A 27405-nucleotide genomic window follows, 5' to 3' on the forward strand; every position below is an offset into this window, starting at 1 on the left:
GCTCTTAGCCATGCAGCCTTATCTTTCCTTTGGCTACCTCTCGCTCTCTTTGGAGTGACCCAGTGTAAGTGTCTCAACGCGTGAGAGCGCTGGCTACACAGAGGTTAAACAAATAACTAATAAGGAGTATCTGAAAGAAAAATGTATTCCAGTAGGATTGTCACACATCTGAAGCTACATATAGGCACAGATTTTCACACATAAGTAGGAATTATTTTTGGTGATTACATATATTCTGTAGTATCTTACATATTTGTAAGAAAATTGGTCTCTTTTTTTTTTTTTTTTTTTAAAAAAAATGGTAGAATAGGGGAAGGGAGGGACGGCATGTATTTTGACTTTCATCAGTGGAAACTGTTCCAAAGTAAGAACAAGAAGTTTTTCCTTTCCTGTATGAAAGAGGAAGATATGTAAGTACAGTTGTTTATGACTTGTATAGTTATCTTCTCTGAGATTCACCAAAAGAGATTCTTTAGATTCAGGGTGTTTTAGAGGATAAATTTATGTGAACTTACAGCTCTGTTTATGAGATCATTACTTGTAAGCTGTTATGATTAAAGTAGGTATGTGGGATTTTGGGGTTTTGTTTTTAATTCTGGTATTAAAATCTTACAAGGGGAGAAATGGAATTGTTGGCTGCAGGCAGTAAAAAACCTCTGGATAGTATTATTTTTCATTACTGACTTGTGAACATTTTCTTGTAGGCTTGGGAAGATCTATAATCAAGCATTAGATATTGTAAGCATTTTAAGACCTGAAACTGTTCAGTCCAGTCTTCCAACTTGTTTTTCTGGTGACTTGAAAAGGAGTTCTAGGAATTTGGAACCTTTCCAGAAGTGTGTGTTGATTCATTTTCAAGGAGAGGCAGCAAGCAGTTAATTCAGTTCAGCTATGATGTGATGCAGCAAACCTTTAAGAGCCAGCATGGACAGGTGATATTTAACTGCTTTAAAGCCTGTACAAACCAATGTTGATGCTGTAGAAGGCATAATTTTGCTACTAATACTAAAGCAAAGGTTTCTTGGTGTTGTCAGTATTGGATACTTCTATTTTCTGGAAATTTTGTGATGATATATTAGTGGAAAGAGGGCCAGATGCTGAAGGGGAAAATAGGGCTTCCCAAGCTCAGCATTCTATTTATGGTGGCTGGGAAAGTGTGGTACATATCCGGAGTGACAGTGTTTAGGTTAGAAAGGTTAGGCACAGGCTACTTGTTTTGTAACTCTCTTCCTGTAAAAGAGAAATGGGTAGAGATGGTAAACTGCAATTGTGGGCAGACTGTGTGTGTACTAAATAAAGGTACTGCTCTTTTCTGAAGCTGTAAGGCCTTATTTGAAATAACAAATGTCAGTTTACAGAAGAGCTAGAAAGGGGAATAACATCTTAAAATAACATTTTTTAAGAGCACCTAATGTTCTTAACTTGATGCCAGACACTTTGAGCTGCAATGAATGAGAGCAATAACAAAATAAGACAGGAGTTGGAAGTAAGGCAAGAATAGTAATGGCAGAGGTATTTCATGCCATCTTGTAACGGGCATTTTCTGTTAAGAACCATGTTTAAGGAAAGCTTTCTTAAACCTGAGTTAGTATGTTTGCCTTGATGTTACCAGCACCTATGTTTTTAAATGTGTAGTTGGTTTTCCACCTTGATTTGAGGATACCTTTGCTCGATATAGTTTAAGGGAAAAGGGATATATTCTGTTATTCTTAGTAGACCAGTTACAGGCATAGCAAAGATAAGGAGTTTACACATAACAGAAGTCTTGTTCTAGAAGCAATCTGAGGTCAAGAGTGTGTGTCTCAGTAGACTAGTTCTCTGTGGCATAAATCCAAGAAGCAGCTGTCAAGAGCTAAGATGATTTAATAGCTACTCTACTCTCACACTATCCTATGGCAGGTGTAAGTAGTGTTTCCATTTCAAGTGACCCTATTATCTTTGATACCTTGATGGTTTAGAGCCTTATTTTTCCTTTAAGAAAACAGCTGTGTGTTTTAGTTAATCATAGTTGATAAGGTCAGGTAATTAAATAATCCTGCATTTTTTACCCTCTAGAAGTCAATATTGTATATCTAAGTGGAAAACTGGGTCTACAAGTGTTATGAGTAGTTAAAAATTTTTTCAGTATTATGAAACGGCTTTGGGGAACTAAGAGAACTTATACAGCAACTTGTAATAGAATGTACTGCTAAGATTTTTTTCAGGTGGCAGGTTTACTACTATTCTGCCTTTTAGATGCATGTAAATTGCAACTGTTCAAAAACCCATGAATAGTTCCTGCAAAATCTTTCAAGAACACAAGTTGTACAGGAGCAGATAAACACAAGTAATACAACAGGACATTGTAGCTGCTGGCACTTTAAGATTGTGCTTAGTATTTACATTTTTATGTTCTGTAATAGGCTGTACTGATTTAGACAAACAGTACAGAACGGGTCTCTTATGGTTCTCAAACTACAGAATGAACCTTTAAGAGACCCCTTAATGGGCTAGAAAAGAACTGTGTTTAACAGAAAAAAGAGTTTTGAAATGCTGTTTCTTGTGAAGTTGTACCTTTTTATGTGGTCAAAAAGTAGAAAAATGTGTAACTGCTTCTGAAAACAAAAATAATTTAGGATGGTCATTAATGATTCTTGCAGACTACCTTTCATCCATCCTCTCTAGTGATATCCCTGAATTGGAAAGATCTTGCCTGCTCCTTAGTTTGGGTTGAACCAAGAGCGAGCAAAACCATGTCTATTCAGATACAGTACAGCTAGTCAGGTATATGAGACATGCTCCGAGTCATATGCAACATCAACAAAATGTTCACTTGCACCAGTTGTGCTAGTAGCTGGTGCAGGATAAATTCTTTTGTCCTTATCATTCAGAAATAAATGTTAGCTGTGCTTAGTGCTTCTCTGTAAGTTACAAAAAGTGAGGATGTTCTCCTAATATGATTTTTAATGCAATCTTGATTAAGTGAATTTTGGAATTAGGCTGCATTGCTACACCTTCATCACATGTGCATTGAAAGTTTAGTTATAATACCTTTTGCCATAGGAATCCTGCATTATACAGTCCACAGGCAAGTTCCTCAGGACTTCTTGTCCTGTTCATTTATGCAATATTCAGACTTCTGTGTAGAGAGAATAATTGTCCTCAACTTATTGTATTTTATTATTTGTGGTGTTCATCACAGAGGTAAATCCTTAACAAATGCTATCAAAACTGTTTTCAGACTGCCTTTTGAGAGGGAAAGTTGGCAACCTGATTGTGTAGATGTAAAACTCAATAGGGCACCCAAAGTGACTAGACACAATTTTCAGTGTTGATGTGTCATCGGTTATTTCTAATTTCTAGAACAAACTTTTTGGAAGTTGCTTCTGATTCTGCCAAACACAGTACTTAAAAATTACTGTAAATTCTGAAATTTTTACTTGCATGTTAAATTACTTGCAAATTACTGGAAAGGCATACTGTAAGGTCCTGGCAAGTGAAGCTTAATAGAAGTTACGTGAGACAAGAGACTTTTTTCTTTTTTTCACATTATGAGACTTCTTGATGGTAGCCTAACAAGATCTGAATATAAAAAGAAGCATAGGCTCTAGTGCACCCTATAATTCATATTCTCTAGCTAGATAACAATTGCATAAACTTAACAAAAAAATTTTAGCAGTTTGGATACCACTGTTGTCCTCATCCTTGAGGGAAATTACTCATTATTCTACAAACAGATCTTCTTAATGGGTGTCCTTGAGACACTTGTTCATTTCTTATTTGTGGAGTGGTCTCAACAGGTAAGGAACCCTTCTGCATACCCCAGTTGGTGAATGGCTGCTGACAGGATGTTTTATCTTGCTAAAGAAGATGTTATCCAACTTTACAATCTTTCTGACTGAGTTGGAACTGAGTAGTAGTATTCATACTGAAACTAAGTCAACATTTTGCATATATTGTAAGTCATTCGTTAGAATAATAATAGTATTACTATTTTGATTTTATTTTTGTTTAAAAGACATTATATAGTGTATGTATGATGTATAAATGTGTATGGTATTCCATTCTGCTTTAAAGTAAGGAAAACATTCTCAGAGAAGACAGCTTTTGTAATGACTTAGATCTATTTAATATTACGATCTAGGTGTTGCTTTATGGGAAGTGTAGACTTCAGTAATTGCAGTGACTTCTGCGTGGGAACTGAGTACATGTGTAGGGAATCATAAAATTCATTTTAGCTATGCTTCCCTTCTTACATAGCCAATTTAAAATAGAAGATCTTTATATAAAGATATAGATATAAGGTTCAGAATACTGAACCTTAAGTGAAAATAATCTTTGAAGGAGGTGATGCAGCAAAGTACAAGTTTTTCAATATGCAGCTACTTTTTCTGTAGAGGTAGAAGGCAGTACTGAATATGCATACCCTTTAATTGTTACAATTTCTGTCAAGTAAGGCTAGATTATCTAATATTTACCCTCCAAAACAGACAAAAGTGTTCAATCACATTGTCTATCCTCTAGTAATGTTTTTTCAAAGTAAATCAGTGTTTAAACTTGAGTGAGTTCATGAGAACATCTGCAGCAGACAATAACTTGCTTGTACTTAAGTCTTTAAAACCCATTTTGGGAAATGTCCATGCTAATTTTAGCATTTCTTCTTAAAATAGAGGGTTTTTTTTTAAAATGGTTGCCATTCAAAACAAATGCCTTTTACATAAAGATGTAAAATAAATATTTAATGTAAAATGCTTTTTAAAAGCTTATGACATAAACTGTGTCCTAACATTTTTTTTCCAAACTTCTTTTATCTGAGAGAACATAATGTGATGTTTCTGTTCTGACTGCGTCAGAAATTTTGTAAAAAGGTAACTAACTGCAGTTTTATAATCTGAAACATACGTAAAATTGTTATTCAAGTAGTAGGACAATAAAACTGAAGTTTTACCAAACAGCACGAATTGAAGTTTAAAACTTTCCGTAAACTTGATAGCCCCGATTGCTCAAATTTAAAATTTTTGAGATGAGGCAGAAGGAATGGGAGACTGTACTTGATTCAGCAGCCTATTGTTTCTTGACGGCTTTTCGTAACATTTATCTTGCTGGTTTTAATCCTTGTAAAGTAAGTTGTTCCAAAAACTGGCTAAACCTGTGACTTGATGGATATCAGAAGTCCTTCTGAACGGATCACTTCTCCATTTGCAATTCACTGAAAGCTAATGTTTCACAGCAGTTAAAGCTTTTAAAGTGTGAGGGTTTTTTTTATTTCTGAACACTTATTTTATAAAGAAAGTGTGAAAGTTTGAGTTTTTCTCAGAAAGGGTAACTCTTATGTGAGGCAAGATTCCCTCTGTAATATTTTTCATATCTCAAAATATCAGGAAATAGATGCATTTGGAGGCGAGCTGATCCATTTAAAGATGTGTACAGCAGTTGTACAAGAGAGGTGTGTGATCAAATTTGTAATGAGAATGTATTTGTGACCCATTGATGAAGTGGGAAAATCTTCTTTGCAAATGTTTCTTTTGAAATACTTAAGGAGGACAGTGTTAAGGAATGTGGAAGCCTTGTGACCTTACAGGGCGCGGCATCCGTGAAGGGCTGAGAACATTGGTTTCTTTATTAGTGGACGAATGGCCAGTCTTGAATCTTAATGGGACTTTTGCTTGAATTGCGTGTTTCTAGGTTTTCTCCCCTCCAACAGAAACAACTCTTTCAAATTATCTCGGGTATGTATCCCTTTTCCTGAGCTCTGCTGCAGAGGCAGGCTGGACCAAGAACCTTCAGCTCAGATAAAGTGTGGGGCCCAACTGCGGTCCGGCGTGGATGTACGATGCGAGGACAGCTAGTCCCCCCTCCCACAGGTACCCAGTGCGGGCCCCTTTCCCAGGCGAGGGAGATGGGTGCTGGCAAGTGTGCCACAGAGACCTGGGGGGACATACAGTGCCAGAATCCCTGTGTAGCTCTGTCAGTGGGCACTAAGCTTTTCCTATTACTCTTACTACCTGCATGTCTAATGTAATTACTGATAATGCCTTCTTGAATATTGTTGATTGTGTCAAATAGAAATATTCAGTGCATTTTTCTCTTATGACTGCCACTACCAACTTGTATTTGGGTTTAAGTCAGAAAACTTATACTTCTGTGTATAATGAGAAATCTGGCACTTACTGCTTTTGCTGGTCAGCATAATATGATGCTGTCTTTCATTGTGTAGTCAGAAAACACTCTTCCTGAGCTGCTCTACCGTATGCTATGCATATTAGATTCTTGGATTACGCTTCTCAATTTTATCTATCCCAGTATTTTAGTATAAAGAGCTATGCTGCACTGTGGACATCCTTTGGGCTCCAGCTATGGCATGTAACTGTCCCGTGAAAGAATCTTCTTTACTCCTCTGTACAGATTTGGTTAGAAAATTTTATTTCAAATGTTTTATTCTGAAAGCAAGAGATAATTTTTGTCAAATGATTCTTTTAACAAAGCAGAGAAGAAGAATCCTTGGTAATAATAGGGCTTCTCTATAGTCAGTTCATGCATGGAAGACCAAGATTATATTAAAATATTTTATATTCACTTTTACTACATTAATTCATTAGAAAATAATTTGACTGTTTCTTGGGAATGTTTTGTGTGAGAGTTCGTAAAATAAGCTAAAATACTACTGTTTATTTTGAAATACTTATTTTGTCTCACACTAAGAACTTCACTATCAATATCAAATTGTACATTTAATAGCATACTTCAGAAATGTGGTATTACTTTTAATTAGAAAATTAGAGAATCAGCATAGTAGCAGTATTTTCAGTGAATTACTGACTTGAGTGAATTTTCAGAATTTTCATTATAAATAAATTTGTTTAAACAAAACAGGGGTGTGTGGTGTAAACAAGGGATTCTACTTGTTCCTTAAGTTTCACCAGAGCAGAGAATATTTGGAGAAGACCTTTGGGCTGTGAATTTTTTTGGGGTATGAAAAGACTTTTTTGTTCTCACTCTTTATGTCTTCCACCCACGTAAGATTATTTTTCCCGTTTGTATGCTTCTACCTTTGGAGCAAACCTGTACAGAAAAGGTAGAAGTTGTGCTAATAAATTGCATTGAGCTTATTTTTGTCCGTACAAGTACTTTCTGTGATGTAAGAGGAATTAATGTCAAGGCATGAGATGATGATTTCAAATGCTTCCTACTAGGGTAATGTGTTTGGGAATGTGAGTTAGAATACACCGAATAAATGGCTCCCCCCCCCCGCCCCCAGCTGCTTTTTTCCCCATTTTATGGTCTTAAGGAACAGATTAGGATCTCTCCTGCAGATCCTCCCAATTTTTCCATACTAGAAAGCTCCAAGATAGATTATGACGTTATTTGATTAAATAAAGGCTTTCGTGTAAAATAAATGATCTATCTTCAGATTATTAGCTGAAGATTGTTGGAAAAATAGTAATTCTTGTAATGAAGTTTTTCTTCAGCAGACTGTTGGGAGCTTATGGAGAAGATGGGAATCAGACTCTTGTTGGAGATGCGTGGGGAAAGGGTGAGGGGGAGCACACACAGGATGCAGTATTGGAAGTGCTGATTGGATATTAGGAAATTTTTTTCATGTGGTGTGTTGTTATACGTTGGATGAGGTTGCCCGGAGAGGCTGTAGAGTATCTATTCTTATAGATACTCAAAGCTTGGCTGGTTGTCATCCTGATCAACCTGATCAAAAAGATGGCTTCAGCTTTGAAGTTGGCTATAGTTTGAGCAAGATTGGACCAGATAGCCCACCTCCAGATGTCCCTTACAACCGTAATTAATATATACTCTCTGCAGTTCAAATTTCTAAGTAACAGGATTTGAGAATTCACATAGATATTAACTTCTTTTTCTTTGTTTTCCCTTGTTAACATGGGGAAGAATGTCCTTCTTTGTATGAAGCTTAAAAGCTAATGAAATGATGGTTAGAAAAAAGAAAGTTTTGTGTGGAATCGTACTTACAGGTGCTCTGCCATATCAGAGCATTTCTGGACACATGTGTTTGATCTCTCTTGGACTTTAGAAGTCTTCTATTACCATTTTCTTAAGGCTTTGGGGAGAAATCGGGGAGCTTAAACAAGGCATTTTCTATTCTGTCAATTTTATAGGACTTGATATAAACTGACTTTTGGAGTAAGACCAGCCATGTGATGGAGACATGTAGCAAGCTCCTAACATTGAAATTTGTTTCATACTGATAAAGACCTTAAGTAGTAAATACTCTTGGTGGATTTGAACAGCTAAGCTCGGATAAAGTCATGTTAGATTAAAATGAACAATTATCTCCTGAGCTTTGTATTACTAAATTTAGTATCAGGCAGTCTACTAATTCTATTGATTATTAGTTTAAAGTAATTCTGTAACAAGCTTTGCTTGAGAGTGGTAATGTGGTACAGATGTTTGTGTGAATAAAGCTTTGAAGGTCACATAATTGTACTTTTCAAGCTTTTAAAAACAATATTCAAGTAAAAGGTGTGTTCCTTTTAGAAGTAACACTGATGCTGGTAATGTGAATTCCAACCCTTTTAGAGTTAACTTTTTCTTCATTGCTATTATATTACTTGCCTTTCTGGCTTTTTTTTTTTTTTGGCCAGGGTGAAGGGAACTGTAAGTTGTTCTGCCCAGTTCATTGGGAATGAAGGAAAGAAATCGGTGTGGTTTGGTTTGGTTTTGTTTTTCCTTGTAAATTGTGTTTGTAAGTAAATCTTTATCTGTCCATCTGCAAAAGTTAATTACTCCTATCTGAATAATGAAACTTAAGGGAACACAGAGTTACTCAATACAGCTGTCTTTATTTTTAGAGGACTTCTCAGTGTTTTGCTTTGTGGAGTTAAAGTTAAGCTTGTCCAACTTTTATTATGCAGTTTTGCCCTGCCTGTTGGAGTTGAATATACCTGCAACATGTTTTTGGGTAATCGTAGTACACTCAACAGCAGTAGTTTTGGATTTCCTAGGTAGTAATGGAGATGTCTTTGTTTATGAATGTCTGTGATACCAAAATAAAGATCCCTTTATTAAGGAACAGTCTGGTGCACTCATAAGCTGCTGTTTGCAATAGCCAAACTTTTCTTGGTTAGTCTATTGTATTGCAAACCCCCATACTTGCTCCGAAAAACAAAACCAAAAAATTCAGAGGCTCTTTTTCAACGAAGTTTTTCCTTGAAGTTATTCAGCATTTCACATTAGTCCCAAAATACAGTTGCAGGTGTAGCAGTCTGATCACTTTGCATAAACAGAAGTGATTTGGGGACGATATTCTTGTTTTACATTTGCCTGCAAGACAGTGTCTACATAAGGAAATAGCCTGAAGTTTTCTTCTGGAATAGAAAGTAATACCGAGTGTTGTAGGTTGTGGGCTGGCTGCCCAGGTTGAGGACTAAGTTGGCAGTGCCTGCTCAGTGTGCCTTGAAGCAGCTGTGAGGCACCTGGACATAGAGAGAGCTGAAGAGATCAGTGTGTTTTGGGTAGGAAAGCAATTTGCTATGGTCGCAGGTTGTTTAAAAACACCTTTGATTTGTTGCTTATTGTAGCTCGGTTTTCCCTAGCTTTGCAACTTATCTGCTCTCCTCCAAACTTTTCTATTGAAAAAAAAATTCAGACTGCAGTTTCGTAATAGGAGATAGACTTCTTGTTTCCTTGTTCCACCTCTCCTCCATGCAGCAACATGGTCTTTGAGTATAGCAATGATCACACTATTACAAATGCTAATTTTTGCAATAGCCGGCTGAATTGTTTAAGATGGAGGCTCTTGAAAAGATCATATGGGATTTTTGTTTGTTCTTTAGTACATAGAACAATGTGGGATTTTTGTCTTAATTTATGGGAACAGCAAGAGACCAAAATGTGGAAGTCATTCTAATTTTTCAGGAAGTAAAATCTTGGAAAAATTTCAGATTCCTGAAATTTTCTAGAAAGTAATCACCTGCAAGTTTTTTTTGTGCAGTGATCAAAACTCATGCTTAAGACAGTCTTATTAAGAATATTAAAACAAGCTGATAATATAAAATGCTCTATTACTAGAAATACATTTGAGTTTCTCTTAGGAAAAAATAATTCCTGCAAAAGATCAAACATTTTGACGACGAATAAAACTGTTTAACTATATATATAGTTTAGATATAGTTATATATTAATATATAATTATAATTAATATAATTAATATATAATATATAATAAAATAATATATTAATATAGAATTATATAATTAATATATAATTATAAATTATATATAAATATATATTAAACCATATATATATATATATGGTTTAATACTTGCTAACCGAATATATAAAATAAAATAAAAATCCTAACAGGGATGATAATGGCATTAGCAGTGAGTGGTGGGTCACTTGGCTGTACCAGGCAGCTTTGAGTAGGGTGTGGTGAGTAATGCAGCTGTTTTTGCACCTAGTACTTTTGCTTTCCCTATACATAAGATTATTGTATCATGATGGTATCATGATGTATCAATAACGTGACCATTGTTAATGGTGCGATCTAGTCATATTATACATCAAGTGCATTGATTTATGTTTAGGTGTCACATGAGCATTAATTTCTCTGGGAATTGCATTGTGCATAGTAGTTGTGGAAGGTGGAGGTCAGGCTGACCAGCAGGGGCTGAGTGTTCGTGTTGGAAAAAGCTCACAAAAGAAAAGTTTCTTTCTATAAATAGGACTGATGAATGCTTCAACAAATTAATCTGTTTTCCACTCTTACGTGGAAACAAATAGCTTTTAATATGCTTAATTTCAGATTTGGTTGTAGTGCCAATCAGTCGACTCTAATTAAAACTAGTGTTGGAAGTCTGTCAAGAATCGGGTCTTGTAATTTGAAAAGGAATCTTGACCAAATTAATTAAACGTTGAGCTTACTCATGTATTATTGCTGATTTTTGCTTAGACTTTGTAGCTCTGTAAAAATACCTGCTTTATAAAAGTTTTGTGTATCTTTTTGGGCATAGAGATGCTTTTCCTGGAAAACAAGTTTGACATACTACCACTTTTTCTTTCTTTAAAGCTCTGTAATTGCCAGAATTTTTCAATATCCTTAATCTAGTGCATGTGTGCGCTATACACATTTATACGTGCATGTATGTGTACAGTCACAATTGCTAGGGCTTGCTTGTCTTCTATAAACTTGTTGAATTTGCATCTAAGAGCTGGAAAACCACTTCCTTTTCCTTTTGTTAATGTCAGTCTTCTGTAATAACTCTTCTACAGTATGAAACAAAGTATTAGCGTTAACCTCCAGGCTTATAGTTAATGTGTCTCTTCCTGAGATTGTTTGTTTAAAAAGGAATTGAAAAGATTATTGTATATGCTAGCTCCATTACAGGAGACATGGTACTAATATGTTCATAACAGTCTGTTGATTGATTTCTTTTGCCAAGTTGTTGCCTTATTGTGAAAGATCAAAGTAAAAACAAGATGTTGAAAGTATATGTTTTAAAGAGCAGTATGTATTAATTTGAGGATGCGCTACCTAAATTTATTTTAAAACTCTAGAATAGAAAAAAAAACCCCAACCGTCTCTCTAAGTTATTTGATGTTTTAGCATACATTTGCAAATATAAGTTCCTTTTATGCTCCTAAGCTAATACTAAATTAATGGTAGAGCTGAACATCAGGTTCACCTAGATATGTCACATGCTACTTGAAGAAATATTGGCAGTTCATTCAAGCAGAGAAAACTCCTTGCAGACTCTAAACGATGGGTAATTTCTTAATGAAGTTCATAAACTGAAGTAGGAGATTACATCTTGCCATTGTAATTACTATCCTGATATGAATGCCTGCAAACAAGAGGAGTGTCATCTAATTTCTCTGCCTTGCCCTGGTGTTTATTAAGTAGCTTCTTTCAGTGTTACAGGACAAGCTCGTGTTTCTGTATTATTGTTTTGTTTTACAACTGAGTTCTTCAATTGGGCCGTATTCTTACTCATTTTATCAGGGAAATGAGTATAGCACTACTTTGTTGACACCAGGGAAGGACAGAAGGGAAATGGTAGTATTAGTTCACTAAAGGTAGTTTTGCCAAGTGCTTTTGGGTTTCTTTTTGTCAAACTCCTTGTCTTTTTGACTAAGACACTAGATTTGGGCAGGAGGTTGTTTTTTCTGTTTAATTGTTTCCTTTTAAACTTTATTGAAAAGGCCACAGAGCTGTGTATATTGGAGTTCATGTCCCATTTGGAAAGCAAGGCCGTCGACGGCATAGACACCGTGGGCACAGGCATCACAGAAGAAAAAAAGAAAAAGAGACTGACCGAGAGGATGGCCGAGAATCTCCATCATACGGTAAGAAATCTGTTATGCGAGTTCTTTGTGTCTCTTGAAAAGAAATTTATAGCAGTTATCTTGTGCTTAAACATTGTTTAGTTTGTGTTGTTTATTTTGTAAAAATCACTGTAATTCATGTCTTTCTGTGTACAATCAGGCAAGGATTTTGTGGTTGTGTTTTATCTAAATCATAAGCTGTTGGAACTCATCCAGGTGTCTGTGTGAGTGTTCAGCAGCCTGCGCTGAATAGGTTAAACTAGAGCTTCGTAATACTCGCCTGTAGCATAAAAATCTGTGTTATTTAAATTAGACACCTTTTTTTCAGATTGTGTATTCTTGTAATATTCTGTCACTCAAAATTTTTGAAAGTATGAATATAGCTGTGAAGCAGCATTTGCCATGGTAATTTGATCAATAATCCATTAAAATATTTACTTCAGCCTTCTTGCTGTCTGTTAGTAATAGTAAAGGAATTGTACAGCCTCCGAAGTTTAAGTTTCGGATCAGACACTGCCCCCCCCCAGCCCACCCCTTATCCTCAGGAAATGACGTCTTTGTCATATCATTCTCTGAAATGAAATTATTTAGCAGTACTCTTAGCAGTTTTTCTTCAAGACCTCAAACCTGCTTTTATTCCTAGACTGTAATGTATGGGAAAGTTATGGTGGAATGTTCCACTTCAAGCGTGGACACCATGCTGTTCACTATCACTTTTCTATGAGTAGAACCATGTTCTATATGGGGCCAGTTCCCTGAAACAAAGGAGTTTTCAAATGGGAACACTTTGACAAGTCCCCTTTTACCATTCTCCTACAGTTCTTTGTTTCATCCATCTTCAAAACTTTCCCTCCCAGATACAAATTATTATCGTTTGATCTTATGTTTTTTGAGTCTCGCTGTACAGGTTCTGAAGCAACAAGTAATACTAAATAGATAAAAATTCACTTCTCTCTTCTGGTCACTTCTCTATCCTAGGTACACAGGATATGACAGGATTCTTGGGATATGTTGGTTTTGGGACAGAAACAATCTGCTGTAGGTTTTCAGTGATAATGAATGTTGTTTGTATTCAAGAGCTCATTTCAGAATTATGTTATTGGATGATGATGTATGCCAGAACAACAATGCAAAAGCAAAATTCAATTCTGAATGAAGTTTATTGGTAATTCAGATCTTATGTCTGAATCTAAAAGGCGATCTTCCTTCTGCAGTGGAAGCGTACAGTTGTATGTTCAGATCTAGCAGCTGTGAGAGTGATGTTTCACTGAACAGAGTAAAATTTTTAGAATTGAGATTTACCTGGGTTTTCTAGCTGTGACCTTCCTTGAGATAACATTGCGATTACTACATTATTGAACCCTTGTAATTTGAAAGCTCTCCCTTGAGTTGAAACAAGATCTATGTATAGGTATTAAAAATATTGCTAAAACCATGTGCTTTTATAATTGTTTTTTTTTAAAGTTTTGCTCATAGCACTTATAGTTGAGCAATAAAGATAGTTAAATTTTGTTACGAGTTACTACTGGGCCTGTTCCACTAGGCATTATACTATGAGAAGTTAAAATATTTCCTCAACATTTTAGCTGTGTAGTTTCTACTTTTCTATGCTAATTTATGTACAGTGCTCCGACTCCGACCATGCAATGAGAAAAGTAATAATTTTTTCCATCCTACGTAAGTAGCAATAGGCCATTGAAAAATCTGTGGCTCTAACAATATGAGTGCCTGGGTACCCACTATGTAGGACAAAAAAAAAAAAAAGTCAGCGATTTAGCATATTGAACTATTACTCAGGCAACAAATCTATAAGTCAGGCTATTTGTTTCTGTCAACCTGTTGGTTTGGGTGTCCTGTCCCCCCCCCCTTAATTAGTGTCTGTGTCATGATGTTATCATTTATTTTGTTCTCAAAGTGAAACCAAGGTTTCTAGCCCTTTGGTCTATTAATTTTTACTTTCTTACTAATTTTGCTGTTGATGTTTATGTTCATATTGTTAATCTGTAGAAGAGCTAAAAATACTTAATTGCATTACATAAACATAATTTTCCAGATATTTTGTTTTCAGAAACAATGAAAAATTTTAAAAGGGCCTCCTTTTAAAGAAATGTCCATATTTCTTTTGTTCCTTTTCCTTCTTGAAGAGGGTATTGTGCTGCGTATTTCTAACTGAGAGCAGGAGATTTAACTGTTATGTGGTGTTTCTTCCATAATAGGAGTATGAATTGTTTTTTAATTGTTCAGTTTCTCCTTTTCTTCAAGACACACCATCCCAACGAGTGCAGTTTATCTTGGGTACTGAAGATGATGATGAACACATTCCCCATGATCTCTTCACTGAAATGGATGAACTTTGCTTCAGGGATGGAGAAGAATATGAATGGAAAGAAACTGCTAGGTATGCTAAAAGTAGGTTGTTTCAAGGTATATCTGCTAGTGATTTTATTTCAAAGAACTGCAAACCGGGTCTAGGTTAGAATTTTCATGAACTATAGGAGTTGTTCACTCAGTTCACACTCAGCAAATTAAAACTTCCGTTGTTTTTGTCCAACTCTGGAAGAATCAATATGATTTCTCAAGAGACCCTCAGTCTTACTGGTGCTGTGTTGACTTTCCTAAAACCTATCATGCCAAGCATTGTGAAAGGTACAACTGTGTTGAGTTATAAATACAGGTGTTCAGCTATGGAGCACGGTATTTACAATCTCAGAAATCTCTTTGCTCTATTATTGCTGTTACATTAGTGTCAATTTTTTTTCATTCAAGCATAAAGAAAATTGGGTATTTACATATGTTCTTCCTAAGTAGTATTTGATTAATTTTTTGCAAATTGTATACATGAACGTTACAGGATGTCACGATTATTTTTGGCCCATATTGGTTTAGTTGCTTCTTCCTACCTATGCATTGTAATAAGTTCTTCTGCATTCAGTACTTCTTACTACCTTATTGCATGCTAGCTTTTGCAGAAGTTCAATTTACATAATGCCTGTGAGTCAGAATCAAGATCAATTTATAGTTACATGTATTAGTATTACCTAGCTCTTAAATGTCTGACTTAGCACCCTAGGAGACTTGAACATTGTACACGGTATGTTTCAGACAGCTTTCTAATCCTAAAATACTGATGAAACTGAGATATGCAAATTAAGTAACAAGGCACAGTCCCTCACTGTTCACAAGAACTCGTGAATAGACAGGTATTGTTCAAACGAAAAGAAACAAAATGTGTGAAAACTAAAACAGTTGCATGTGGTTAAAAGGCCTGATAAAAATGTTGTGACTGTTAATCAGTTGGGTTGTCTGAGAAAATGAAAGCTGGTATGAGCTGATCAGATTTCCTATTCTGTGTCATACAGAAGCCACAGGTAAGGATGGGATTGCTTGCCAAATTGTCTGTCTTCCAGGAGAAATATAAATATGTGTATGCATTTCAGGTGGATAAAATTTGAAGAGGATGTTGAAGATGGTGGTGATCGATGGAGCAAGCCTTATGTAGCAACTCTGTCTCTGCACAGTCTCTTTGAACTGCGAAGCTGTATTCTTAATGGGACGGTCATGTTGGACATGAGAGCAAACACACTAGATGAGATAGCAGGTTGCAGCAAAACTTTTTTTTTTAAATATTTTATTCCTAATTTTTAATCTATAACTTGAGATGTTTTTGATGGTGTCTTTTTATGTTCTTGAAAATACTATATTGAAGAAAGAGGTGTGTGCATGCTTACTGCAGTTTTCTTCATCTGGTTGTAAAGAGCTGATCCTAGAAACTTCACTTACAAGGAGCTACACTGGATGAGTAGGACCTCCTTTACTACATGTTTTAGGATGAGGCCCAGAATTTGCCTTTATGTTCTAATTCCTGAATGTGTTCTTTGTCTTTGTTTCTACAGATGAAATGTAAATATCTGCCAGAACATTTTAGGACTTATTTGTGCACTTTAGTACGATAATTATTAATCATAACTTGGCTGATGTTAACTTGATGCCATTAGTACAGTTGATTGTTGCACATCTGGTATTTTTTTCACCTTTATAAGAGGTGAGCAGAAATAAATTTTGTACATGTTGCTTGACCTACTATGTTGAGTGTCCTCACTAATCACGTGGTCATCTTGGATACTATAAAATCAGCTTTGAAGACTTTTTCATATATGTATATATATACCTGCTTAGCCTGAATGCCTTTGAACTAGTTTTACATAATTTTCCTGGTATCTCTTGCTACAGGTACCACACAGTGGAATGCCTTCTCAGGAATCATGTTAGGCTTAGGGCTCACCAACTTGTATGTGAAGGACAAGGTGTTTTGGCATTAAAAACTTTGGCAGTGCTTGAAACATTTTCTTGTTTTGTTTTGAAATCTTCGAAATTCACTCAGGAAATTGGTATTCCCTTCCTATTTTCCTGACTTGCTGAGTAGAGTGTTCAATACATGGTTTGTAAAAGTAATGTTTTGGTTTTTATTTTTAATAATTGAATTTAGCAATCATCTTAGTACATACGAAAAATAGTTGTTTAATTCTGTGTAAACAGCACTCTCTTAATAGCAGATATTTTAGTTGGAACTAGGATGTCTTAAGAGGCTGAATTTGTTTCAAGTTAATTTTAGGTGCCATTATGAAGCATGTAGGATAACAATCCTTGGCATACAAATGTATTGTCTTGTTTCCCTGAGCCAGGAATATCTAGTAGGTATTCTTGGTTCTCACTCAAAACAGGAGAGAGAGGATGGCCGGTTTCCTTTTGAGGAGCTATAACAAAAGGTTGTGTGTTGCCAGTAATCCCAGAAGGAAGCTGCACTGTACTGACAGAGACTTTGCTGCATATAATTTTGATTGTAGGGTATTCTGAGCCATAATCTTTTTCACTGTGAAAAGTTCTATGTAATTGCAGTTTATCAATACAGTTAGGTTCTTGATACATCAGTTAAGACTGGCAAAATATATTTTAAAAGTTGTCACATAGGTTCATCTTGATTTGTGCAGGGTGGGGTTTGTTTTTGTTTTTGTTTTTTGTTGTTGTGGGTTTTTTTGTTTGTTTGTTTGTTTGGGTTTTTAATTTATTTTATTAATTAAAAAAAAAAAAAGGCAGCTAAGAAATTGCCAGCAGATATTTTCCCAGACATGCAGGTTTTCTTTCCTGGTGTGAGCAAACTGATGAGATGCCCTTTCGAAACTTCATGTTGTTTGACAGCTGGTTAGTTAGTTTTAGATGATGTAACTAGCTTTTTTTTTTTTCTTCTTACACTTCCTCTTCTAAAGCATGTGAATTGAAGTTTAGTAGAGAGCCTCAGGAACTTCAGGGCATCTGAAGGTGACAGAGGAGTTGGGGAATTCATCTCATTCTATAATAACTCTCACTTTTGTATAGTTGTATATTTTCGAAATAGGGAACACCAGGTTAAGACTGTCTTAAGAAGTCTGTTCTCCATTGTGTTTGTCTTTGTGTGTTCACTTCTAGTGGAAGGTTGTTTGAATATATAGATGCTTTTTTTTGAAAGGGAGTAGCCGTTGAAAGTTGAAGTAAATGACAATAAATTACAAAATATTAAGTAACTTATTTCTTATAATGATGCTTCTAATAAATACTGTCTTTTGGATCCGCATCTTGTGCTTTCCTTATTCTCACATTTGCTTGTTTAGTGACATGTTTGAAAATTTCCTATGTATTCTTGGAGATGACTTTGCTAAAGAAAAGACTTTTCTTTTTTTTAAAATAGGTTTAATTTTTTTCTTATTATTTGGTGCAACTACAGTGTTTGAGTGTGGTGAAGGAGAGATTTGATAGCTATATATATAATTTTCTTTTTTGTTGTTGTTATTATGTAGATATGGTTTTGGACAACATGATTGCCTCTGGCCAGCTCGATGAATCCATAAGAGAGAATGTGAGAGAGGCTCTTCTAAAAAGGCACCATCATCAGAATGAGAAAAAATTCAGCAATCGGATTCCCCTGGTTCGGTCTTTTGCAGATATAGGCAAGAAACATTCTGACCCTCACTTGCTTGAACGAAATGGTGAGATAAGTTGTAGCATCCGGTTTGTTCTAACCTGTTAAATAATGTTCTCACTGGGAGATGAAGGAAAAATCAGCTGATAATAGCAGATAAGTGTTTCCTTCTTGATAAGCAAAGAACTAATGATAACAGTGTCTGCTATGTGTAGCTGTGGATGATGTTTCTGTATACGTTTGAATTTACTCAAACATTCTACTCCTGCCTGTATAAGTAGCATGCATTATTGTTTTGAAATACAGAAATAGATCTACGTTGGTCCTAATGTTGTTTAGGATACGCTTGAATAAAATGTGTAATATTTGAGGAATTTCAGCATCGTGGCATAACTTTATATGTTTGTCAGATGGATCCTACTTGCTTATGCTGTCTTTATACTAGAGATTTACTTTGTGGTCATGTCATGAGTTCAGTGATGCTGACGATTACTGTGTTTTAATGCAGTGTTGTTATGTTAATATGACTAGAAAAAGTTCACTATACTAACGATGAAGAAATTACTTTTAGCTATGACACTTTATTTTTACCTTACTTTATTTTTATTTGTTTTGTAGAGAAGGATCTAATAGGGAGGGGAAAAAAACCCCAAACCCAAGAGAGGTATTCGCAATATTTTTATAGGCTGTACTACATCTTTTATTGAACCAATTCCTGAAAATATTCCAAAATATCAATATATTTACTCTAGACATCCAATTCCAAAGTCCAAATAGCAATATATACTGCTGAGCAGCATAATTTTATTCTGGTATTTCTTGTGGCCTCTGTTTCCGTCTCTGATATTTATGTTTTCTTTTGCCTTGCATTAACTAAAACACATATAATTTCAACTGAAACTTTTTAGTTTAGTGAAAACTTAGTACTCATTTCATGAATCACTCCTTGAAGTGAAGTTCCTTTCCTGTCTTGAAAGATGCTTCATTGCTTAAAACATGTTCTGCTTAGTTAAGTGCTTGTTGGGAGCTCTCAGTTCGATACATACTTGGAGTATGCTCCAGCAAATGTCCAAGCTTGCTGGTACTTTTTGTTAGCTAATGAATATACAATGCATGCTTAAATATTTCCTTGATAGTTTCAGAATTATTTTTTCTAGAATGAAAATACAAGTAAGTTATATAAGAGCATAATTAATTCTATAACTTCTGACTTTCCTGTTTTGTTTAGCAAACGTGAAAATTTCACATATAAACTTGGTTTTGCCCATCCTTGAACACCTGTATCCCCAGCTGTAATTCTGAGAATTTTGTATTTGAGGTCTCTTGCTTGTTAGTTACTTTTCATACATCATTTCCACTTTCCAGTGCATTTTATTCTTAATACTATTACTACAACAGAATATAGGATATATGCTGAAATAAGAAACCAATATAACATGATGAACTCTTTGCCAGCATATACTGATTTACTTTTTCTTTATAATCCTATGATTACCCTCTAATAAACCGGTAAACCAAACATGCATATGTGCATAATACTTTTTAGGCTCCTTTTTATACCTGTGTGTGTAGGACATCTAATGTTCATGATTCATCACAGATATACTGACAGAAGCCTGGTTACTACTGTAGTGATTAATATAGACAAAATCAACCAGTTTGGTTTATTGGTCCTCTTGTCTTTACTGCACTGCAGTTCTAATAGTTGATCTTTTGAGGCTTTCATTCTTAATTTAAATCAAGTTTGTATCTGTAGGATCCACTCTTCCATTGTGAGGGGCAGGGGAAAAATCTGTGACATTTACCTAGGCATACTTTCTGCGCCTCCTTCTTGTAAATTATTCTAGGGTTGTTCAACATATTGGTCTGTGTAGTGCCTAGTATAAATGTGAGACTAAATGTGTCTGGTTTGCTGTTTCCTTGCTTGATGGCATGGTACGTGAAAGCAGCACGTTTTTGATTTCAGGGATTGTAGGAGAAGTAAGCAGTAGTCTTCTCAAGGAGACTGCCATCCCAGGAAAAGTATTTGTGGTAAACGGGAGGAATGGCATCGCTAAATCTTCTAATGGAAGTACTGATAGGTAGACAGTGTCTCTTCCTGCTTAAGGAAGAACTGAAATCCATTACAAACTTAAATCTGAGGGCACCATGACAAGACTATGTTGTCCTTATCTGAAATTAGTGGGACATTGAAACTGGATAGGGCAAGAGAAGTAACAATGGATTTTGGAGAAACGTCTTTGGTTTTAGGCAAATAGTGCTAAGTCACAGCAAGAAGAAATGGAGAAGGGACTATGTATCTAATCCTCGTGCCCTCTTCGAAACTATGTACTGAGACTAGAGCTGGCTAGGAAACTTCTTATTTTAATAAGACTTCTATTGGAAGACAGTTGCATTTAACATGATTAGATATGTTTGATCATGTTCATTTTGAAATATTTTAATTTTAAAAATTAACAATGTATATAACGGATGCAGTTAACTTGGAAGTCTTGTAATGTTTTGGCTGCTAATGTTTTTTTTAATGTATTTTTTGGATGGCATTAAAGGTAGCTGCGGTGCAATTTGGAATAAGAAATTCTTCTAGGAAAATTTAAGAGTCAGTTTCAAGAGATAAGATCCTTTTGTTTTGTTTTGTTTTTTGTTATATTAACAAATCTTCTGACGTTAAGATAATAACTTCTCCCACATATCTTTGGCATTCTAATTAGTACTCATCAGTAATTTCTGACTTCTCTAATGTCTGAAATCAGATTTGCTCTTACCCCTTGTCTTACTTGCATGAGTATGACACTTCTGGCCCGTAAAGCTTGCAATTTACTATGTAAATTGTTAATGCATATTTGTGTCTGTGTTTTTTTTAGTATATCCCTGTTGTAAGCCTCATGGTGTTTCATTTGTTTTATCTCAGGGGAAGGCCTTTCAGCCTCCCGCCACTCTTTGCGAACAGGTCTCTCTGCCTCAAATATTTCCCTGAGAGGAGAAAACCGTTTGTCAGTTCTTCTCAATTACCTTCTTCCTTCTTCAAGAGCTGGAACCCCGGCAACCTCAAGGTGTACAACCCCTGTAACTACCCCCCAAAACACACCACCCTCCAGTCCTACCTGCAGCCACCCGCCAACCACAAGTGCCCAGCCAAGTCCACTTCAGGGCAAGGAATTGCTGGTGTCACCTGCCAGTGATGATATTCCTTCAGTAATAATCCACCCACCTGAGGAGGACTTAGAAGTGCAGAAAAAGAAGACAGAGGAAAATATTGACAAAACACCAGGCAACTATCAAAATTTAAGCTGTCCATGTGTGATGCTCTCTGCATCTGGATCACTTGCATTGTGGTGTTTTTAGCACATAACTTGGGCACAAAGGAATATGATAACTGTTACCTCTGCCTGCATGTTTTATTTCTTCTCAATTGTGACTGTTTTCTTGTTCGGCATTTTTAACTTTTTAACTAAAGCCAGCAAAAAAATTCTTTAATTAACCTTCATTTGTGTAATTAAAAAAGAATATGGTTTTAAAATATAACATATAAGCAAAATGTCAAAAATGGTGGCCTTTTCCTTTCACTCACCTACACTCCATGTCAGGTTTTGCTTTGTTGTTTTTGTCAGTGGTTGAAGTAATATTTTAAACAGTGTTTGATATCCTGAGATAGCTACAGCCAAAGACGTAGTGAAGTATTAGAGATGAGTATGAAAAGAATTAGGAAGGATGCAATAATCGGGTGGTGTTTGTAATTTAGTTGTAGTCTTTAAGCAGTTTTACTTTTGCTTTTGTGCTTTTAAAAACCAGGGCCATTAAAACCAGTAGTAGTTTATGATGGAACTGGCAGGTTCAGTTCACCCACAACTGTTTCCAGATAGCTACTCATTAGTGCACTGCTTCAGCATCAGACACTTGATTACTGTTTTGTTGTGTTTAATATGCAAAATAGGATAAGGTAGTTAAGAGTTTATAATTGTAGGTCAGAGCTCAGCAATTTATTAATTTGTTGTCTTGCAAACCTGTTCCTTACATGCAAAAAGTTATGTAGATCATGGATAAGTTGAAAGAAAAGATGGAAAGTTCTGATGGTTTCTTTAATCGTTTTTAGTAAATGTTTCATAACTCATGCAGTCTGAATAAATACTGTTGTGCTTGCTTTACTTTAAAGTGATCACCTATTTAGAGACTTCAGGATTCTTCTAGATAGATCATGTTTTTAAGGGGATCACCTTTCTTTTTAGACTTCAGGTTTCTCCTTTTTTTTTCCCCCCCCTTCCTTCCCAGAATTTATCTTGCCAAAGTCTAGCTTGTAGGTTTGTCTGCTTTATGCCTCTCTGTGTTTGGAGGGGGAAGCTGATTTCACTCAATTCTTTCATCAGTGAGGCTTTTCTTGGGTTTCCTTTCTCACTTGTTTAATAAATAAGAGCACACTGTTACATATAGCAGTGAAAATATGCTGACAGAGAAAAGGCTGTGGTTATCTGCCTTTTCACATTTTGCAGCCAAGTCACTGAAAAGGAAAGAGCAAACTATGTTGTAGGCTGTCATCTTGAGTGGGAGTAGGGGCCCCATCTTTACTTAAATTCAGAAAAGCAAACAAAAAACTCTTTCTCTGACTTCCTTATGGGAAATTAAGAAAATTCACATATGAAGATCATTCTCTCTCATGGGTGATCTTTCTAAGGTAATTAAAAAACAGAAGTAAAATAACAACTGTAATTGGTTTTCCAGTTCTCATTTTTCTACTCATCTGTCAGGAATGACAGCATGCCAGACCCAAGGTTTTTAGAACCCAAGAGAAGGCAAACAAATGAAGATCAAGTACTTGATGCTATTATTATCACTAATAAAGCTTTCCACCAGAATCTCCAAGTCATGTTCAAATTGCTTTTGTGCCTCAAGGGGATGTTTCTCATAAAGGAAAAATCCGAAAGGGATGATTTCCCAGATAATCCATAAATAAAAGTCTTTCCAGAGAAAGATGAACACCAATAATGATGGAAGACATTTTTATTTTCTGGGTTTTTCCCCCCTTTTTAATTCAAGAAATCATCTGACCACAGAAAGACACATTTTCCTTAGAGGTGCCTTTGAAGACATTCTCAGACTATGACTTCAGGGCTGCAGCTAGACTAATCTCTGTCTTGGGAGACAGACTCAGAAGGGAACCCTGAAGAGGAAGTCATCTTCCTTGTATTAATTAAAACAAAAAAAAAAAATCTTCTTGGTCCATTCCACTATAGATTATGGTCTATAGTAATCTATAGAGATTATAATCTATAATAATCTGTGTAGATTACCTCTCTAGTAATTCAGAATATTGCAATCAGTACTTTTTCCACATCTGTATGACTGAGTTGGGTTTGCCTCCTGTGAGCATTAGGAACTGTGTTGATTTTTAATAGGTGGCTTTCTTCTGTTTAGCATTCATCTATCCTTGGCCTCGTGCTATTCAGACTTTGTTTTTTAGTCTTTATAAATAGCTGGAAGGTTACTGAACTTAACGTGAATTACTGTAAAAGGAGGGAAGAGGGACACACTTTCAGTCTACCACTTACTTTTTATCAGCCAGTCATCAGTTCGTAGTAAGTCAACCAGGCAAAGGCTGTTCTTTAACAATTTTTTTTTCTTTTGTCATCAGTTGAAGAACAGCTTTTGTTTTCCTATCTTTGAAACTGTTGAATAATGAATTCCATAGGTAGAGCTAGGAAGAGAGCTATGTCACAGTTAAAGATGAACACTGTTAATTCACCAGCATCATTAAGCTTTCTTAATGTCTGTGAACAACAGCAGAGCAGTCTGTTTTAAGGGGTCTTTTGGTTCACTGATAAATGTACTTTAAAACTGAGTGAAATAATATTTAGAACAGCTTTGCTCTTACAATAATTACTTAGTGTAATTCAGAAAGGTTTACATATTTGCCTTCTAGGAGTAATTTTAATTTTTTTTTTCCACATTAAGGCTGCATTGGAATTTATTTTTAAAAATTGATTTTTATTTCCTCAAATACAAATAAGGTGTGACTTTGTATTTAAAAGTTTCATATTTCATAAATTTTGCCTATATAAACATGATTATATTGCAATAGTCGTGCTTAGGTGTTGAACTCATCTTATTTCCCCAATATTTTTTTTTTAACTGAAGCAGAAATGTGAGGCAAATGTCTGTATTCTTTCTGCTTTCTTTTTCCAGTAGATAATGACCATTAAATTTTTGTGATCACAGTATTAAACTAAGCGTAGTTGGCTAGAAAATGCACATGATCTTTAGTGAAGGTGTAGTTATAAGTACTTTAACTTGAGTGATGTTACGAGGTTTTAATCCAAACTTCCTCAAGACTCAATCCACTGTTGTCTTTCGGAGGAGGCAGGTGGTATATCTGCCTGAGTAACAACATCAGGAAGAATACTGTGTATTTTTAATGATCCCCTCGGTAGCTTGGTAAGACTAGATGAATTTCTCTGTCTCACAGTCTGGAAAAACTACTAGGTAGTCTTCCTTTTAGCAGTAGCCTCTGAGTTTGTATCTACTGAACTGGAGAAGAGAAGGAAATAAGTTTTTATTAGTGTGAGATTTGAGTAAAAGTGTTCTGCTATTAGAGATGAAAATTTTTTATTCTGAGTTTCCCTGCAAATATCAGATTGATTGATATGCATAATGAAATGCAGTATCCTATGGAAATGCTTGCTCAGGTCTGAAAACCTGTAAGCACTATTCTCATGTGAGTGCAGCAGTCTGTCCAACTGCAAGACGAACATAAAGGAAAACTATTACTATGGTTTAGGATCAGGCAAATGTTCCTGTATCGGTGCCAAAACTTGTGAACCTTAACTGTGGAGAAATTTTGAAGGCAAACCTTTTAGAAGAATCAGGATCACTTTAGTACTGAAATAATAGTTTATGCTAATATGTAGAATCCTTATTCTCTATTCTCCTCCTTGATTGTCTCTCCACTTTTTGTTCTAGTCTCTGCTTGCTGTTGATCACAGGACTTTTGCGGAAAGTGCAAAATGATGCATTATTGCTCATCTTTCATCAGTCATATGCATCTTCAGTTACTTTTATTGTTACGTGGGGGGGGGAAAAGTGAAAAAAGTTTATATGCATAAACTTTTAGATTATGCTTTTCCTCTGCAACAACTGTTTAAAATTTCTGTTCTATTTCTAGTCATACAAACACATCTTAACATCAGCTCTTATGCAGTTAAATACTTTGAACAGCTGATTTCACAGGTGGTTGATTGCTGTTAGTTATTCTTGTGAATAACGCATACATCTAGGAGTAGAAGGGTAGAATGTGTGGTGTGTTGGGTTTTTTGGGGGGGGAGTCTAGCTAAGTGAACGTAGTATTGATAGTGTTAGCTAATTACTTGTACATGTAGGATTCACAAAGGAAATTACAGCTTATTAAATTAATTTGGTTTTTGCTTTAGGAAAAACTACCCACACCACTTACATCCCTATGAACTGTAACAATGAAAATTAATGGTAAAGGATTGGACCTGCATGTTTTCCATTGATATGATGGCTCTTTGAAAGAGTTTTTTGGAAATAAATTCGAGGATCAAATAAAGTGAATTCAGTTGTCATTTGAAATGGTAAAAAATGTCAAGTTGCTAAATTATAAACATGGAGGGATGCAAGTAGTTATGCAGCAGTAGCTATGATAGAACAATAGCCAAAAGGTAGCCAGTGAGGACTTCAGTTTTCATCTTGACTAGAATGATGCTTGACCTAAATACAAACTTTCTGCATGTAATACAAAGCTTAGACTTCAGTGTTTGTCTAGATGTGGTTTTGAAAGCACGTTAAAGCATGTTTTATCACCACATCTGAAAGGTCTAGTGTAGACAAGCAAGGCCAAATGCACTTCCAGCGCATGTTAAACTGAACAAGTAAAAGCTGTGTAATCCAAAAGATGGGATTTGGGCTTGGTTATGCATGCCTAGACCAGCTTTTAAATGATAGTTAGATAGGGATAACCATGGCGCAACATGGAATTCAGTGTGTACGAACACCTGGGTTACTTGCCTTTTGCCCCCTTCACTGAACCTGCAATTCAGTGTTGCTAGTAGCATAGCAAGCTACATAAAATGGTTTTGTCTTGGTGCAGATGTCAGAGGGAAGCTGTATGTTTAACTCGAATACCTTCATTGTACAAGCCTCTTTAGCTAATGTGTTGGGGAGACCATTTCATATAGTCACGTCTGGTCAGATCAATAGTTGGAGCTTTGGTCTGTTGATTGAAATCATGGTTTGCAAGCTGTCTATCCTTCACGTAGTACACTATTTGCTTGTTACAGGTTAGTTAACTACCAGGGTATCATTCCTTGTAGTTGTAGCCTGAGGCTTGCTGAGGCTTTTTACAATTGAAATAACTGCTACATAGCAGACTAGGTAGCAGAGGTGTTTGCTTTTGGTGTTTGAAGACTTCTAAATATAGTGAAGATGCTATCTACTAATTGCTAGAGCAGTTACGATTAAAATGTCAACAGTTGTTATTTTTTCTGCAGTTAAAGTAGCTCTTGTTTTCTGGTGACTGTTCTGCAAATGGCCATCATTTGGGCAATATTTAATTTTAATTTTTTTAATTATGTCATTATTTTGACAACGCTGTGACTCGTTGCATTTATGATACTAATGTAGGGCACTCTTACTGAATAACTTGCACATTTGCTTTAAGCAAGCTGCCACACTTGAGTTTTGGTAGTGTCGCATACTCCGTTCACTTCATACAGCATTTTGAACTTACCTCCTTTGTTTTAATTTAGGGCTATTAGCATCTCCACAGTCAGCACCTGGAAATTTAGACACTGGGAAAAGTGGAGACGTTAAAGGTACTGGGACAGGAGGAAGCAGAGAAAACAGCACGGTTGATTTTAGTAAGGTAAATAACATTAAAAACCTTAAGGTTTAGCACAAAATAACTATGTAACAAAAAATGTGGTGGTTGTGACTTCCCTCTTAGTTACAACTAAGACACATATACGTATGCATGTGTACTAAGACATAACTTGTATGTACAAGTGTCAGAATATGGCATAGGCTAAATGTGTCAAATGTTTTGAAACTCTTCCCAGTGGGACTGAACTTTTTTTTGTTTGATGATCTTTTCAGTATTTTGGTAACTGCAAGAGTGCAGCAGCTGTACTTTCTCATGCAGAGGGAGATATTTTCAGATCTGCTATAAAGACT

The 27405-nt window shown here is 35.7% G+C and overlaps 1 protein-coding gene across 2 annotated transcripts in view; it reads left to right on the forward strand.

The window, feature by feature from the left end:
• SLC4A7 (solute carrier family 4 member 7) overlaps positions 1-27405 on the forward strand; it is a 95420-nt gene that overhangs the window by 38578 nt on the left and 29437 nt on the right. The window contains exons 3-8 of one of the 2 annotated variants that reach the window (XM_075143386.1): positions 12150-12293; positions 14535-14670; positions 15710-15870; positions 18104-18292; positions 21137-21496; positions 26982-27097. In XM_075143386.1, the coding sequence (XP_074999487.1) occupies positions 12150-12293; positions 14535-14670; positions 15710-15870; positions 18104-18292; positions 21137-21496; positions 26982-27097 (1106 nt within the window). The remainder of the gene's footprint in view (positions 1-12149; positions 12294-14534; positions 14671-15709; positions 15871-18103; positions 18293-21136; positions 21497-26981; positions 27098-27405) is intronic. The other variant, XM_075143384.1, reaches the window with a different exon arrangement.

This window comes from Calonectris borealis, chromosome 2 (assembly GCF_964195595.1).
Source record: "Calonectris borealis chromosome 2, bCalBor7.hap1.2, whole genome shotgun sequence".
NCBI lineage: Eukaryota > Metazoa > Chordata > Aves > Procellariiformes > Procellariidae > Calonectris > Calonectris borealis.